Raw genomic sequence first — 18,547 nt, forward strand, 5'->3', positions numbered from 1 at the left:
GATCGCCCCTATGGTAATAGCTCCATAGGGGGATCCGCCAAGCTCTCATGTACGCCCTGCACATTCGGTGGGCGACCACCCTCTGGGGCCTTCTCAGCAGCGATTTCGTCGCCGCTGATAAGGCCCCACTCCAAATGGGAGCCCCGTATAAGGCGATTCTCTGGGTCACCCCGGCGTATAACCTTCTGCATGGGGCTCCCGGCCTTCCGAGGTTGGGCAGGAGCCGACCCACCGCCGATGCGGCGCCCACTATTCGAGGAGCAAGTTGCCGGAAATGCTCCCGGAAGTTCCATCGCCGGTCCAGGACAAGGTCCAGGTATTTCATCTGGGACCTGACCGGGACCGATACTCCCGCGATGGAGATGTGGGCGCCTGCTGGCCCGCCCAACCTCTGCCTCTCCCGCCGAAGACGGCCACATCCGTCTTCGGCACGGCAACCTCGAGCCCCAGCAGTTGTATTCGGCGGACCACCATGTCCGCCACTACTAAGGCTAGTGTAGAAAGCCCTGCGGCAAGATAGTCAGACGACCTGAGAAAGGTGGCCGGCAGCGGCTGGATGCGAGCGGCACAAGATCGGGTTGGCGTGCTCACAAAGAGGCTGATGTCCAGCAGTGGATGCGTGTAAGCTGTTGATGATGATGTTTTCAACATTGGGGGACTAGGCGTAAGCTTGGGTTCCATCCCTATGTTGCGGATATTCCAAGGATTTACACGAAGCGTTACGGTTCCGCATTTATATTATGACGAAGAATTCCTTACTTGCAGACTTGTTTCCTGAACGGTAGTTGTCAATAGGTATTGTTTAGGTGTATGCTCCATCGTCGACCTCATCGTCTCTTTCCATCAGGAGAGATGGAGGTCAATTGCGCACTTATTTTTTAATTTAAAAAATTGTTACAATAGGAGCTAGAAGACATTGCGAGTTTCACTTTCACATGGAGTGCAGCGCCAATATGAAACCCTCAACGGTTTTTTTTTTTCGCTCTTATCGGACCGCCGACGCATAAAATTTTTTTAATTGACTCAAGCCGATTACGCGATAAAAAGTGTTATGATTTTACAGACGATGTGATTCTCTTAAATCAAAAACACATCGAACAGCAAAAATTGTCCGAACTACATACATACGACATGTTAGGCCGGACAAGGACAACATTTGTTGGAATACTGGATATACAAAAATATTGACTGTATTGACAAAAATATTAATTTATCTTTTTCTGTTTGATTGTTATGTTATGTATGTATATAATATGTATGTTTGTAGTTATGTATTGTACAAGTGTTTATTCTGTCTCTATGTTTATTCAACTAGATCATCTAATTGCGGTACTTTTTAACACAACGCCTGATAAACATCAATAACACCTCATTAGACTTAGTGTAAAAATAAATTTATCGATTTTAACGAAATTTCTGTTGTTTGTGTAGTACATTGTATTGTTGTACGGTCAACGCCACCCCATAAACCTCCTCCACCACCACCACCACCACTAACCAATGTAACGATGGTTTAGTAGTACTGTCACTTTACCTTTTTCTTCCTCCAAGCCGTAATGTGAGCATTACTGGGTCCCGGTTTTGAAGGACTACGTAACAGTAGCAATAGCATCCTGAAAATGATTGCTGAGAAAATGGAAGGACCTCTAATAAGGCACCTCATCATTCATCATCAGCTTACACTCATCCCCTGCTATATAAGCCTCCCCTTGCGCGCGCCAACTCTCCCGGTCTTGTGCCGACCGCATCCAGCCACTGCCGGCCACCTTTCTCAAGTCGTCCGGCCATCTTGCCGCAGGGCGTCCTACATAACATGATAATATATACAATTCTCTCACAATCTGACACAGTTACAGACTTATCTATTACTAATTGGATGTGTGGACTTATGTTGTCCAAAAAATCAATTATTACGCGGGGCGCACTATAAATTTCCGGAATGAATAAGAAAAAATACAATAAATGGTCAGAAATGAATTTATTGTTTCTCAAAATATTCTCCGTTAGCGTTAATGCACTTTTTCATACGAATGAATCAACATGTGATGAATTAAAACATTTATGCCACTCCTCCGTGACAGTCTCTGAAACATATTTTTCATATTCTTCGACTGCCTCTTCAGGTGATGAAAATCGTTGACCGCGTAACTGGTTCTTAATTTTTGGAAATAAGTAAAAGTCACAAGGTGCCAGGTCGGGACTGTACGCGGGATGGCTCATAAGGTCAACGTTGTTCACCTTCAAAAATTCATTTGTCTGTCTGGCCGTGTGAGAACTGGCATTACCGTGGAAGATAATACGGCGTTTATGGTTATTTTTACGGAGTTTGTCAATAACTTCCGTCAAACAAATGGTCGTGTACCAATCACTATTCACAGTACAACGATTCTCCAAAGCAACAGTAGCCACGTGTCCAGTTTTATTAAAAAAAGAAGCAATCATCCGCTTAAATGCCTCTAAGCGGCATTTGCACGCGCCCACTTTGATTGGTTTCAGCTCATCTCGAAAGACCCATACGCTCGATTGCTGATTTGTTTTGTGATCGTAACTATCAATCCATGTTTCGTCACCTGTTACTATGTCCCACACCAAATTTGACGCCCCTTCGTTGAATCTGGTAAGCATGGCATAACACCAGATGACGCGAGCCGTTTTTTGAGCTTCAGTCAAATTGGGTTGGATCCACCGAGAGCACAGCTTTTTCATACCCAAATGTTGGTGTAGTATTGATTGTATTTGACTCATGCCTATGCCTAAAAATGCCCGAATCTCATGATATGTCACATGCCTGTCTGTTTTGATCATACGGTGCACAGCATCGATGGTTTTGTTGTTCACAGCAGTGGACGGACGACCATCACGAAATTCGTCACTAAGATCACATCACACGACCGCATTTGAATTCTGCAAACCAGCTATAAATGGTCGTCTTGCGAGGTACTTCATCGCCAAAAGCAGTTTGACGCCGAGCGAAGTTCCGCGGAGCTGTTAAATTACACTCAAAGTCGTAGAAAATCATACTACGAAAATTTTCACGAGTTAAATCCATGATGTAGACAACCAATTTCTAGAATGACGCCACAATGTAATAACAAGTGACATGAAAGTATTCTACAGCCAAAGAGTTCCATTTTCAAATGTGGTAATTCCTTTTTAAATATTGTTTATGTAAGTGACCAGTTCCGGAAACTTATAGTGCGCCCTATGTACTTAAGATTTTTAATCTTATTATTCCGGTATTTCTGAGGGAGGTATTATCCACTGTAAATGAACTTGCAATTTAGATAAATATACTACGCTTATTCCGGTCGTTGATAAATTTTTGCGGCGTTTTAACGTTGATAATGCGGCGTGAACTTCATATTTTATGCGGATGTGACAGGCGGTTGTGTATTCTCACTATGCTACGCCTCCGCTTCTTGACAGCCACCGCTACCTGCGGATTTGTTGTACAGCTAAAGTATTTTCCTGCAGCTGTTGTTAATTATAATTATTCGCGTGTTGTTCGTGTGAACCCCGACTTGTCTATTAAACAATGAAAGCGAGTTACCTTGTATGAGCGTAACACGTTACGCGTCTGTCCTGACGTCTGATTTATCTTTTTTTTAAAGGTTAGACGGTGTAGAAAAGAATTTTCACTTTTGATTGATATGACTCGTTTTCTTGGGGCTTGAAATGAATAAAACATAATTCAAATATTATTTTTCATAATAAAACCTTCACTGAAACCAATTTGCGTTTAGCCCCTGTTGGCTGTGGTTTTCGGAAGTAAACCAGACAATTTATAGTCGATTAACGATCGTTCCAGGGGGGAAGAGTTCCCGTCTGTAAGGGAACATCGCTTCCCTCACGCAACCGCTGCCTTGCTTACCCCAGATGCACCCAAATTTTACCCCGTGTTTGCCGACTACCCCGCGGCATACTTTTGTTTACCGAGAAAACTGCTACTGGCTTGCCCCGACTACCCGTTTATACGTCAGCGGAAAATTTCATATATTCTCTGCATGACGTCATAAAACGGTTGTGCCCCAAAGGGGAGACTATGATCGCCGTAGACGCCGTATTAGTATAATACATGGAAATAGATTTTATTAGATGCGTCTGTTTGACTGAATATTACTTTTGGTTTATGGTGCAGCAATGATGTTTTCGTCGTGTCGTTTATAAGTGGTTTTATTAGTGTGTTGTTATTGCTGACATATCTGTATTTTATTTTTCGTTAACTCCCTAAGTATTTGAATTGTTCGGGAGATGGTGCGGTGAATGATCGTGTGTGTCTGTTGGGACATCAGCTCTAAATAGTTTATTGCACAATTATTGCCGCTTCTCCATATGCGCCTGTCTAGTGTCTATCGGTCCACCACGACTTTTGACCTTGGAATTATGCAACTAGTCTGTGTAGGGCTGTCTCTTAATATCTTCTCTGTTTTGGGTAATTTTAAAACTTGATTAATTGTCAATTTTTGTTTGACCATCCTATCCATCCACTATAGTATTTCATGGATCTACCATGAATTTGTGCGCCTAAAATACCCAATGTATTTTTAAGCATAATACAGATAAACATAAAATATATCAATGGAAACGCATCAACCCTAGATACGGAGGTTGTATAGAGCGGTAGAAGGCGCGGGTGGGGCAGAACGTGGGGCGCGGGGTGTGCGTGCGTGCGCAGGCTATGAAGACACAGCGCGCGGCAGTCCGGCCGCCCCCGCAGCTCGCTCCGGTCCCGGCATCGCCGGGCCTCCGCTCGGATGCCGCTGCCGGCCGCCGACTGCGATGGTCCACGCCGGGCCGGCCGCGCGCGCGCCTTCTCGCGCGATGTTCGCCGCCGCTGAGACGAAACCGCGCCGCGCCGTCTCGCCGCTCGGTATCCCCAAGTCCCCGTCTTTTCATTCCGGCCTCGACCTAGTCGCGAATCAGACCACTAAGCGCTCCGAGAGCGTGTCGGACGTTGCGCGTGCATTCCGCTTCGCGCTGTTCGGCGACGGCTCCGGCCCCGACTCCGGCATGGAGGGCCAGGGCCCGCCGCAGCAGAAGGTGCCGTCGCCACCGGGCGCGCGCAGCCCACCGCCCCCGCCGCCCACCGCGCCCGCGCCTGTCGCCGGCGCGCCGCTTTCCGACCGCCCGCCGCTGCTGAATGATAAGGAGAGTTTGATGGTGCAACTGCCTCTACTCAAAGGTTCGTCACCGTCGTCGCCCCCAATTTGGCCTCTACTTTGTGTGACAATACACTTCATTTACTAGTTTGTCTAACCAGCGACAAAAGTCTCATCGTTAACAGCTTATTGAAGCTGGCGATGCCTCTGCAACAACCTTCTACTTATGTTTACATATCCTATATCATATATAAATCGCGTCTAGTAAAATATATTGGCAATCACGTGCAATAAATTGTAGTGTAGTGTCGGAGTAATGTGTAGAGATGTAATGCCGTGTGCTGCCCAATTTTTTTATTCACCGGTACAAACCATCGCTAGACCCAAAACAATACCAATGAACGTAGTCTATTAGGCATGCGGACATTATTATAATACGTATTCATACAAATATTTATGGAGTACCTAATGGCGAATCTGCCGCAATCCCATAATATCGACCCATAGTCCAGTGGCGGGCAGTATGTGGGCACGTCATGGAAAATGAATGCGACATCCTTGCGTCTTGCAGTATATTTTCCCATTGACATGATGTATGCACCGCGATAGGGTTGTAGAATGTCAGCACCCAATGTAAATTGGTTTTCATGACTCGGTACCATGTATAAATATTAGAGCCACTCGTAAAACTATCAATTAAACTGATTGGAATAAACGTATAACTGATATATAACTAAAAAATATGTATATAAAAAAAACTATGTAACTATGTGATGTATAACTACCTACCTAACTAAAACTAAACTGACTACCTTGCGCTTATTATTGCAAAGATTATTAGTCTTAGATCGATTTACCTACTCTGTCAAAATTGCAATGTTTACGTCTGGTTAAAAGGTACGCTGGTGTTTTTCTTTCGCTCTTTAGTGAGATCCGTTTTTGTTTACAAATTCGCTGCGCATAGCGCTACTTTTAGTGTTAGCTCTTTTTTATTTAAACTTGTATATACGTATGAGAAATATGGTTCGTTTAGTGGTCTTAAATTAAGTAAGAAGTAATTATTAGTAAATGCTCTCCACGCGATATATTTAGGGATTATGAAATTGCTCTTCTAAAGTTCTGACCACTCTTAAATGAAATAAAGTCGTTTATAGTACCATTCAAATTACAAAATTTTTCAAATAAAATGAACATAGATTTCTAAATTTAAAATTTTTATATCGAGTTCATAGGTTTTCGGCGAATGAAATTATGTTTGTCGGAATCGCGTATATTTGTTTTGTCAGTCGTGATCGTGAGACCTGTAAAGGGCCTGAAACGTTGGTTTGTTCGAAAAAACAAATAATTTCATTTTAGAATACTGGCGTTATTTTTTCTGTTTTAGTCATTGACCTACTTTTTAGTCTTGCTTAATTTTGCATTCCCTTTGAAATCTAACATTGCAAATAATTCGAAACATTAAAAATAATAATAAATAAACGTAAATGTTTCTTTATTTAGGTTATACACACCCATTAATAAATTTAACATTATTAATTACATTACATTACATAACCAACTAAATTGAATTTTATTTACCGAATATTATAATTATTAATGAAGTAAATAATTGAGAATTACATTAAATTGAATTCACATTAGAAATAATAGTATAACAAAAATTAATTTATTTAAATTTTAAAAATGGAGTGGTCACTTACAAAGTAGCACGCATCGCATACTGTTCTTATAATTATATTGGCCGAATCACTCACTCTCACAAGAAAAGACCAATATCTCTTCCACACACCTTAACCACGTGTATGGAGAGGGTACGACTAACGTACGGCGATACGTTTTTAGTTCACCCGATGCTGCACTGAAAATGTTGACCAGGCAAATGAGCCTCGTGGACGATCAGATGACGACTTGCAATCTATTGTTGAATCGGGTGCATCGCAAACTTGAGGGCATGACGGATGAATTAGCAGCATGGTTCGTCACTGAGCTCGTTCGCTCCAAATCAGTTAAATAAAAGAACCATAAATACCACACAAATTATTCTAACTACTGAATGACGTGTCATAAACCTTTCAATGTCGCTAACGATGGTTTCGACCGTATTCATGTTAAATATGGATTATTTATCTTAATCAGAAATGATCAACGCACTGATTGATCTCTGGCGACAAGTCCAAACAGTGTCCGAACGCGACTTACCCACTGAAAATTAGTGATAGCATCCTTAGATGAGTTGATTGATTTGGTGATGAGGATGATGATTGCAGGACAATCAGGAAAACAAACACAGATAATCAACTTAGTTTCACCGCTACTTTTACATCGTTTACGGACATCTATCGAATAAAAAATCTGCACCTTACAGATTGAAACTTTTTCGCCACCATCTACCATACATACAGCTATCTGATTTGGTTCTGACTAATATATTTCCCGGATTATGCTTGGCTGCCTTGAAACTCATAGGCTCTGTGGACTTCTGTTCCCGACTATTCTGCAGCAAAGAACGAAAAGAGCTTCCAACAGTTAAACAGTTATTATCTAAAACATTTTTGTGTTTGTTATCCTGCAGAACGGCAATTTCATACTTTAACCTGTATTATAATATCTTCTATTAAAGCGTAGTGATTTATCTCCTCCTTAACTTTAAGAGCACAGTTCAACTGCAAAGTTTTAAGTGGTTGTTTAGATTTGCAAATAGTCTTCCTTGGAAAGGAGTTCGTTACGCTTAACATTAAGCAAATCCGAAGATCTTGCGTCTGAGGACTATGCTAGTGGCGTCAAACGCCGAATATTCAATTGCAATGATTTATTATTGTAAAAAATCCCAACAACATTTAATGAATACGTACACATATATACTAGTTTGTACATATAAATATAATGAAGCCGTAATAATCCTGTTGACAATGCAGCACACAATAATGTTTTCTTTTAGACTAGATTCTCTACTTTAATAAAACATAGTGTAATGACGACACATGTCCAGCTAGTCTCGAATGTAATTCCATTGCTCCAGTAAGAAAAACTATGGATCTCGCTGATTCAGGTCCAGCTGGATAGAAATAATTTTCATTGAGTTTGTTTGATCTTTTTACCAATTATAACAACAAACTAGTGGAATACTTTTACAAAAAGTATACCAATGTAATTAATAAAGCGACATCTCTTGTCAGCCGCTGGTAGCTGTAAAGATACCTGGCTCTCACAGAGAAAGACTACGGCAAAAAAGACGTTAAACCCAAAAACAAAGATCTGCAGCAAGCACATAGACCAATTCGTAAGGTCTGCCAACCATTCCATAGCTCAGTTGGACGAGCTCAGTCGAGTCCGCGTTAGGCGAAAATATAGCAACCGGAACGAAGGAATTTTTCTTTGTCTTTGAACAATCTTTGTATCAATTAAAACAACATGGATAAAGTCAATCATCAGCCCTGAGGCAGGATTGAATCCGGATAGCGCAAAATCACCGGTGTTAATGTAGATGAAGGAGGCTTAGGGCATAGTCAAACGAGTATGGGTAGCTTTACATATGCTGTGGATAGCAATGTCTATGGGAATATCAGTTATATGAAGACAAATTTGGGCAGACTAATAAATTTACGTATGTACTCAGATGCGCCGGCAGCAGAACGCGAGCAGTTATTCGTGCAGAAGCTCCGGCAATGTTGTCTGCTGTTCGATTTCGCGGACGAGCCGTTATCAGATCTGAAATGGAAGGAGGTGAAACGCGCCGCGCTGCTGGAGATGGTCGACTATGTCACCTCACAGCGCGGCGTTATCACAGAAGCTATATACCCGGAAGCAGTTAATATGGTAAGTTGGGGATCGCTTTCACTTTGTCAACTTCTCTCAATTCTTACTTTCACCCTGCGGACATACATTGGTTGTAGGCAACTTACCAAGATACGTAGTTCCATTATACAGTGGAGGCCTTTGCTTTATAGCAAGATATCTTCTGTTTATGGATGATGAATCTCATCCAGTTTAAATAGAATTAAATGAATGATGGCAATTTCACAAGGAATTTAAAGTTGATATTGTAGACTTTATAACGACTTGTAGTTTTTTTAATTCTATGGTTTTACGTAGTTGTAAAGTTGTTGTATAGCCAAATGCCTATTCCAACTTTTAAATAATTCTTTAAAATGTTCGATTCCAATTTCTGCCGCCAAACAGTAAAGCATTATTGCGTTCCAGCGCTGCTGGTGAATTTAGATGCATGTGAGCCTCATGTGAGACTTGTCAATTTTATGTATTTAACGGGCGTAGTAGTAATGGCTCTCAGACTGTGACATAATTTCTGAGTGTTTATGATACCAAATTGCGTGTCTCTTAACACACGACAGGGTCATCCCGACACTTCGTATCATAAAAAATAACGAAACAAATTGTTCACAGTTTGCAATAAACTTATTCCGGACATTACCTCCGTCGTCAAATCCGAATGGCGCAGAGTTCGACCCTGAAGAAGACGAGCCCACACTGGAGGCGGCTTGGCCGCACCTACAGCTGGTATACGAGCTGTTTCTGCGGCTACTTGAGTCGCCAGACTTCCAGCCCAATGTGGCCAAGAAATATATCGACCAGAAATTTGTCTTACAGGTAAGTCGCTGAACGTTTAAATGTTCTTAAACATTTTATGGCGTCATATGTCATGGCTTTCTGGAATAGCGGCCTACGTTTACTACTAGCGGCCTACATTCAAATTAAAAAGAACTTTGCATATCTAACGCGCAAATCGACGAATCGTATACTGATCCAGAGTCGCTACATGATTGTTTCGACCAATGACAGCTCGGTATCTTATTCGTGATAGAAGTTAGTACCTTCTGAATACAGCTGTGTAACGAACTATTTTGATTTCAGTCAGTATTCTTGGAAAACAGCAAGATAAGACAGTACGGGTGGTTGTTGCTAGAGTTATTTCTTTTAAACAACTAAGAGTGGGTTTGGAATTGGAAAAGTGGGAATTAATGATATAGTTTGCTGTGGAATACATGATGTCACAAATCAGTAACTTAATTTTCGGAAAACATGTTGTCGAATTGAACCCTTTATTAAGTTCACTATAAGGGCGCACAGGCATATCTACGCTACGTACACTTGCACCCACGCGTTGCAATGGTGGCGAGTGCGCCCTCCTTATTATCCTTTTGACGGATATATCCACAATTATAAATTACTTCTTTTTTCGAAGGCCTCTCTCTCCCTTTTTTAAAAACGTCATTTTTGTCGACTTCCAAATTTATTTTTACAAGTCATCATTTTAAAAAGTGAACCTCTTCTTGAAAGGTCTATTTTATGAAAAGCAGAAACGAACACCACGGTCAGGCTAGGAACAAATCGCACCACCACCCTCAAATAAAGTGTAATAATTTGAAAAGCAATATTTTGGAAACTGACAAAATGGAAATCATCATATTAATCTCTCATCAATCTATCTAATCTATCTCAATCTAATCTAATAAATTACAAAGCAATCATGGATTGTATAGAGTATAGAGAATCTACCTACAGGTAGTATGTACAGTGTACACTTCCCTTTCTGCCAAACACCCTCAAAAGGCACCCCAATGTAAATGGAACGCGTCAAGTGCCCTTGACCGTCGTGAATAATTGAAGCCGCCGTGCGATATTTCTATTTGATTTGTGCTTACTGGTTATCACCCTTGCTATTAAAGATGTTATGTTTTTTGTAAGTCAATGGTTTTTTGGGAGTTTTAAGAGAATTCAGTTTTTGGCACTTCAACAGAAACCACCTTTGAATCCTTTAGATTTGCGTACGAATGAACAGACGTTATTGGTTACAGCTGATACTTTTATAATAACCGTCTATTTTCGATTTCGAATTTCGAAATTATAATTATTTTCAGAAATTTTAGTCACCAATTTGACAAATTTCACTTTTTGGTTTTGAGACTTTATTAGTTCAACGTGCGACATGTACAAATAAGAGCTTGGGACGGAGTGGAATCTGTACTAGGGTACCGTGTTACAATATTCCCAAATTGAGTAATTGAAATGTTTTTGGAAGGTTATGTTTTACGTCTTTGATGATTTCAATAATCTCAGTACAGAGTACTAAAAAAACCGACTTCAAAAGTACGTGGAATTACATGTATTTGCCAAGTTTTATTGAAATATCCCCTAGTTCGCTACTATACAGAACTTGACACAGAAGATAATAAAAATAGGTTCTCACTACTCAAAGTATATTGAGAGAGGAAAACGCCTTGAATTGGAGAATAGAAAAACCAACCTTTAAAATAATTGCTCCTTAAATAAAATTTAGGCGCTATTTATAAAAATGAATGTTCATACGTCATCAGCCACCCTTACAGGTGAATGATTTTCTTCATAATGAAATGGGGCCACTATAGAGGTACCCCTCTTTCCAACAAAACCAGAATCATGAAAATCGGTTCACAAATACCGGAGTTCTCGCGTAACATACATACAAAAAAAATATACAGTCGAATTGAGAACCTCCTCCTTTTTTGAAGTCGGTTAAAAAGAGCGACGTGGGAGAACTATTGCTCCACAATCCCTGTAGCGGCATTACTTTGTATTCGAAGTTATACACATTTGTGATAATTTAGTAGTTAGCTGCTAGTTGAAGGAAAACCATAGTTATGAAACCAGCACGTCGACAAAGGTTCACAACCCTTGGAAAACGTGTGAAGTTCCCGACCCGCACTGGTTCTAAAATCCGCTCCGTAAAATCCGTACTTAGGGCTGGGGCGTATACTTCTTATAGTATCGATGGCAGACACTATAATGCTTGCCATCTTGATGAAAAAAATTTGCCAATTGGCGTAAGGTACTTGCCGTTTGTTGCCCAGCGCCAGACATACAGAAAAGTAATGGTACGTCGTGCGGGGAAAGTTCCTTTCGATTACTGAATTGATGATTGGTACTTCCAAGGCTCCGCTGCCCGGGTGTTGACCTTTTCATAGCTTTCTACCTCATTTAGTGGCCGCAGTACCCCAGCGGTTTGTGGACTGTGGACGTTGCATGAGGAGGTCCCGGGTTGGAATTCGCATAGTTTAAGATTTTGATAACCTCGGTGGCCCAACAGTTTGCACTGTGGACAATAGGTGGAAAGAAATGCGCATTCCGGAATTGGTGCCGCGGAGTGAATTCCGGATATTCTGGTACTCGTAGTACAGGGAATTCCTTAATTTGAGACCGGGTAATTGGTATGGTTGCCTGGCACATTATTATTATTATTATATGCAATAAAGACTGGAATCAACAGTATATTTTTACGCTAATGATATTACATGCAAAGTCTGCATTGACGGTAAACAATGCGGCAGTAGTTAAGTGTCAGCGGGTTTTGGCTTTAGCTTTTAGCCTTTTCAATGTCCTGTTCATTAGTGGCGAAACTTTAGAAGGTAACCATATTATTATGATTGTTTATAGGATCTTGGAAAGATGGAAGGGATTTGGCCTTAAGTCTTAAACTAGAACATTCTCTTTATCAGTACCAGAAAATGAAATCAACCTTGGTATGAACTACCCAAAACATCTTTGTGGCGAAACGCAGCAGTAGTTACAAATCTTTGTATTTTGTATACGTTTTTAACAGTTTATTTTTCAATTGAAATTCTAAATTTAACTGTACTCGTTTTTGGCGCCTTTTTTTTATTTGTCATTGTTTTCTCTGCTTTTCGTATTCGTGCACATCTTGTACGACCTCCATGGTCGGGTGGCTTGTACGCTGATTTGCATGGTCTCGCCATATCCGAGGTCCCCGGTTCGATCCCCGGCCAGGTGAATGTAGAAAACATTTTTCTATATTGTCTCGGGTCTGGATGTGTGTGGTATCATTGTTGTTGAAATGTTGTTGAAATGAAAATATTCCACCTCTACGGGTGGTAAACTAGGGGATAAATGACTTTTGAGGTCGGTTTTTTAGTGTGCTGTACTGATTAAAAAATCTCCCCTTTGCTTACATTTTGGACCTCTAATTATGATTCATACTATAGTTAAAATGATAATGTTTATTCCAGTTATTAGACCTGTTCGACTCTGAGGATCCTCGCGAGCGCGATTTCCTCAAAACCACCTTACATAGGATATACGGCAAGTTCCTCGTGCTGCGAGCATACATCAGAAAACAGATTAACAATGTGTTCTATAGGTGAGTTTCTAAATGAATTATTTTACGTATACATTCTGACATAAGAGTAAATTGAATTAAACATGTTTATTCAAGAGCGATAGCAGTCCCGTGTGAGAAAGGTTGTTTTCTCAATTGTTCGTGTCCCATGTAGCGACATATATCTAATGACAGAGTATTACAATATCTTCCCTAAAGATACAATATAGATACAATATCTTGCCTTTTATAGTCGGCGATACCGCCGCCCATATCGGTACTTGCGCTGTCGTACGCAAATATTCAAGGGTCGTCACAAAATGGAAAAAAATGCGATTATTGTCATAACGTAATAATTTATTAACAATAATTATTGCTTATATTACAATGCACAATAAATTATTTATTATTACATATCTAGTAATAAAGATTTACAAGTGTTCCACTTCCAAATGTTTACGTGACAATTTAGTTTTAGATGTTTTCAGTTTTCTATTATTAAATTTAACTAGGTAGTGTATTCGCAGTCGAATTAATAATTTCATTATATCGTGATTTAAATTCCACCTTATCTAATGAGTCAAATAATTCTATGAAATTTTTGATCCCTGTCGTATTTCGATTTCGAATTACATCAATACACCGAATCACATACTTGTGCGCCATTATGTGTATGTATATTATGCACGTAATGATTTTCTTAGAACTCGTTGAACGCATTAAAAAAAAATTAAAACACGCATACATCAACCTTTAACGCTCGATCCGGCAAATTAAGCGTGTTTGCAGGATGCATTCCGCGCTGCCCGACTCCCCTCGAGTACCCCTCCGTTTGTGTTAATGACTTTAATTTCTAAGTTACATATTTGTTATTATTTAACCGATAATAATCTAATAATGATGAAGTCAGTGGTGGGGGGAAACTTGAGTGAAGTCGTACATCTTACGTTGTTACAACAAAAGGGTCAGATGCGGCAGTTAGGGAGGGGAGAGAAAAGTAGTAAAAATGTTTACTCTAGTATTACAGTACGCTCCGAGTAGGGGGTGCGTGTTTTTGGGCAGCCGGCCAGAAAGGCGAGTTCAGGCTGGTCGATCTCACTGTCTGGCGTCGAGACAAACATTAACCTAGAGTTTTTTATACAGACTAGTATGTAGTAACCTATACGCATGTGCCAAACGTTCACAACATTCATTCAGCATTGTGAACTTAGTATACCTCCTAAGCTATGCTAGGGGTTGTTAAAATATAGAAAACCAAGTACACCGGTGCCAATCGACATTTGTTTATTTTTATAACAGACGATTTCGGTTTACGCTGTGCACCCGTGGATTCTGGATGTAGAGGTTCGATTCTGTTTGAAATTGGTCCAGGTCTCGAAAAATTTGATATACCTATCGGTAGTCCAGAATGACATTTTCCAGAAATAACGCTCGAATTTTCACAACCTGGAAAAAATTTTGAGAGGAACATTTTTTTTCTTTTAAACCTAACTTGTCTTTGCGATAAACATGCAAAATTCCCTTAAAGAACAACGATTTCGTTATAATTCAGTTTTCGGTGTCATGGAAATTCGAACAAACGTTATTTCGGAAAAAAAATTCGAGTTTGTGATAGGTTGGCCCTGAATTGGTTTGGATGTTCTAGGTAGGTGCCCCGAAATTATTTTTATTTGCAAAGAATTTCCTAGTTTGGGATCTATTTATCAGAAAATACGGAACCATTGCGTTGTTAACAATGATACTTACCCGTGAGTATTTGATATCCAAAATAGATTTTGTGTGCCGGTTTCCACATGAGTGGATTGTGTAACCTCTTTGAAAATACGCTCAAGATTCTGCTGCTACCCCCGTGCCCTGTTTACCAGCGCCCTTCTAGGTCATCAAATATGTCATCTAGTAGGAGGCCGTCTCATTGAACGCCTTCCTCAATAATACAAACAAACGTAAACTAATCTAAAATAATCCATCAACTTTTTCACCGTGACTCGTCAACCCTAAGTTGTTAATAAAATTTAAAAATAAAAAAAATAAATTTAAAATTTGCTAACTTCACCTGTTTTCTAGGGTTGTGAACCTTCTTTGAGTGCACTGCATGTCAACCGCTAGAGGCGCTGTATAATTTGCCATACAAAATTGTGAAGTAATTTACGCAGTCGCTAGCGACAACTGTCACGGTAAGCTAACGGTAGAGGCACAGGTGCAGTTCTTTCACCACTAACTTTCTTAAAACGTCATCAATTAATGATGCAATACACAAAATCATACCAACGTGAATATAATGGCTCAAGGGTTAAAGGTTAACATATTTAACACCTTTTTCACACTGATCTACTCCGAACCAGATGGACGGTTAGGGGGCCAGGTGTCTTACGGCATCGCCTGTACATACCGCGAACAGTCGACCTCTGAATTGAGAACCAACAGTCCCGCTGGAATCCCACCACTACAAATAGTACATGTTTACCAAAAACAATAGCAGATAGTTTTCATTTAACATTTTATTTGCTTCTATAAAACAAAGCGACATATAAACACATTGAAAAAGTAACACTCAGTAATTACTGGTTCTACAAATAGATCTCATTATTTCCCAGCACAAAAGACGTTAAGGAAAATCAAGACAATAAACTCGTCGACGCAAATTATTGCAAAAAACTATTACCTACTACATGCACGCTGAGCCTTAGTTCTTCCATATTAATCTTTAAGCCAATTACTATAAGAATCGTCCAAAGTCCAAAACGTAGAGCTCGCTCTTGACTGTACATTGTAACTGATACTACAGCTAATTACGCTTTTTTTGTCTATACAAATGGCATCGATCTGGGCAAACACAGACTAAATTTAGTCTTTATTTGTGCATCAGTCCTTCCGTTAGTAATTAACCGACTTTAAAAAAAGGAAGAGGTTCGTAATTCGGCTGTATGCTTTTTTTATATGTATGCTAGGCTATATTTGTGAACTGATCTTGATGATTCTTTTTTTTGTACCTTTGATGTGGTCCCATTTAAATTCGAAGAAAGTATTCCACCTCCAACGGTGGCAAACTAGGGGATGAATGGCTTTAATGGCCGGTTTTTTAGTACTCTGCACTGAGATTATTTTAAGTCATTTTAGTTTAGAACTTCCCAACTTTTCACACCGTAAATTTAAATAATTATAACTTTTTTATGAAAAAAAAAACTGACCACAAAAGTTTCTAGAATTTATATATGAGGAGACCAGGGTAAGAACGATCACAGTCACCTAAAAACATGCTTTGAGTTAATACCGCCATTTAATTCGTTAAACGCTGAGCGTGTTTTGCTTAAATCAGGAAAAGGCTAATAAGGTTCCATATCCTCACAAAATTAATTTTAGTTTTAGGCAGAAAATGTTTGAGACTAAGTGGTAGAAAAGTTGAATAAGATTTGTAATGTTTTTAGGTAAAATGGATTACATAGGGCTTCACACATTATGTCAACATTGACTGACGAATTTTGAACTTCCTCCTTTTTTAAGTCGGTTAATAATTTATTTATAATTCCGCACTCGTCTCAAGTAGTAATAAGTAAAACAAATCTACACCAGCAATTAACAGTACGCTACTAACTAAAATTTTGTCGATTTTGCTATTGTAATGACAAACTATTCAGCTAATTTAAATTAAATTCAATATTAAGAAAGTAATACAAAAAATAGTACTCGCACATTTTTATAATCTATGCGATGTAGTAAAAAATCTTTAATATTATAATGTTTTAATTTTTTTGTGAAACAAACAGTTTACAATTTATGTACAAGATTATAGAACAAAAAAGCTATCACTTAAACCAGCAATGTTTCCACTAATAAACAACTTAAAAAAGAGTACTACTTGGTATTTTTTAAACACAAAGAAAATTATAAAAAAGAAACAATAATAAAATAAAGATTATCATGTCATCCGAGGTCAGATTCACTTCGGATGACAGGTGAGATTGCCGGGGAGTACATCATTTAGTCTTTTAGGCCATGGGAGTGAATGAGTTGGGAAAGAAATTCCATTTTTTTTAAAACCCTCTATTTTAATCGAGATTCGCTACGGAGCTGTCTGAATTGAACACAGTGTTTATGGCTTTCTAATAGAACGACGCGGAGGAACGGTGAGGTGGAATTGTATTTTAAACTTCCTGCGCACAGCATTTTAACAACCATTGTAAATTGTGCTAAAAGTACCAAAATCTTACACTACAGTCATACGACCTTCAGTTGACTTCAATATCAAATGGTCATTAACCATACGACATCCAATATTTCAAGTTTACGAACTGTATTACATCCCTTATTAGTTATTTATGATTTTTGTCGGACGTATCGATCGCTGTTTTCATTAAGTATTTAGTATGACGTCACTATTGCGGGGTGAGGGTTAGTATTCGACGATTAAGAAAGGTCGAATAGTATCTTTTAAAAAAACACTTTCATTGAATCTTTTATACACTCGAGGGCACATAATTCGAGTCACCTTGCATTTTTATTTTTAAAGAGTTAGATAATAAAACACATTATCATTGAAAAAAAAAAGTTTTCCCCCGTTTTACAAATATAAACTTTCAAAAATGACGTATAAGAATACAGGCGTGTAACTTACCACCAGCCACACGACTTGTTCGTCCCGTCAGTTGATATTATAAAAAAAAAGAAAACCAATTTCAAAATTGAGTAATCGTTTTTGATCAGTCAAATATTGTTTAAGCTTAGGGCATCAAATGCAAAGTGACTCAAATGTACTGTTGGTACAATACGATACTATTTATTGCACAGAAGAGCAGATACAAAAACAAACAAAACAGAGTAAAACAGGAGGTTGTCTATAAAAAATAGTATAAATATACAAAAAACTTAAAAGTGTACCTGTTTTAGGTTTCTATTACATAATTGATGAGATTGGTGTGTTATTTATATATTAGATATTATTATTACGTTATTCATCATCAACACATTTAAACGTCCTACTGCTGGACACGGCTCTCCTCTCATGTGAGCGTTTAGATCATAGGCCGCAACACTGGTCCAATGCGGGTTGGAGACTTCACATTTAGATTTAAGAAGGAAGTTAGAGATGCGCGGCCAGATTGCAACCCGCGGCCTCTGCTTAAGAGGCAGTAGGTCAGACTATTAGGCTACCACAGCTTGATATTATATTATTAATGCTATTATTTTATTTGCAGGTTTATCTATGAAACGGAGCATCACAACGGCATCGCTGAGCTGCTGGAGATCCTGGGCTCCATCATCAACGGGTTCGCGCTGCCGCTCAAGGAGGAACACAAGGTCTTTCTACTTAGGGTAAGTGGTATTCATAGATAGATAGATAGAT

General features: G+C 39.3%; 1 protein-coding gene across 1 annotated transcript in view; it reads left to right on the forward strand.

The window, feature by feature from the left end:
* LOC113226683 (serine/threonine-protein phosphatase 2A 56 kDa regulatory subunit gamma isoform-like) overlaps positions 1–18,547 on the forward strand; it is a 76,681-nt gene that overhangs the window by 48,403 nt on the left and 9,731 nt on the right. Inside the window, exons 2-6 of the mRNA XM_026459405.1 lie at positions 4,600–5,182; positions 8,716–8,915; positions 9,501–9,704; positions 13,118–13,248; positions 18,399–18,516. Coding sequence (XP_026315190.1) covers positions 4,600–5,182; positions 8,716–8,915; positions 9,501–9,704; positions 13,118–13,248; positions 18,399–18,516 — 1,236 coding nt within the window. The remainder of the gene's footprint in view (positions 1–4,599; positions 5,183–8,715; positions 8,916–9,500; positions 9,705–13,117; positions 13,249–18,398; positions 18,517–18,547) is intronic.

The sequence above is a fragment of the Hyposmocoma kahamanoa genome, unplaced genomic scaffold (assembly GCF_003589595.1).
Source record: "Hyposmocoma kahamanoa isolate Upper Pololo Valley unplaced genomic scaffold, ASM358959v1 192, whole genome shotgun sequence".
NCBI lineage: Eukaryota > Metazoa > Arthropoda > Insecta > Lepidoptera > Cosmopterigidae > Hyposmocoma > Hyposmocoma kahamanoa.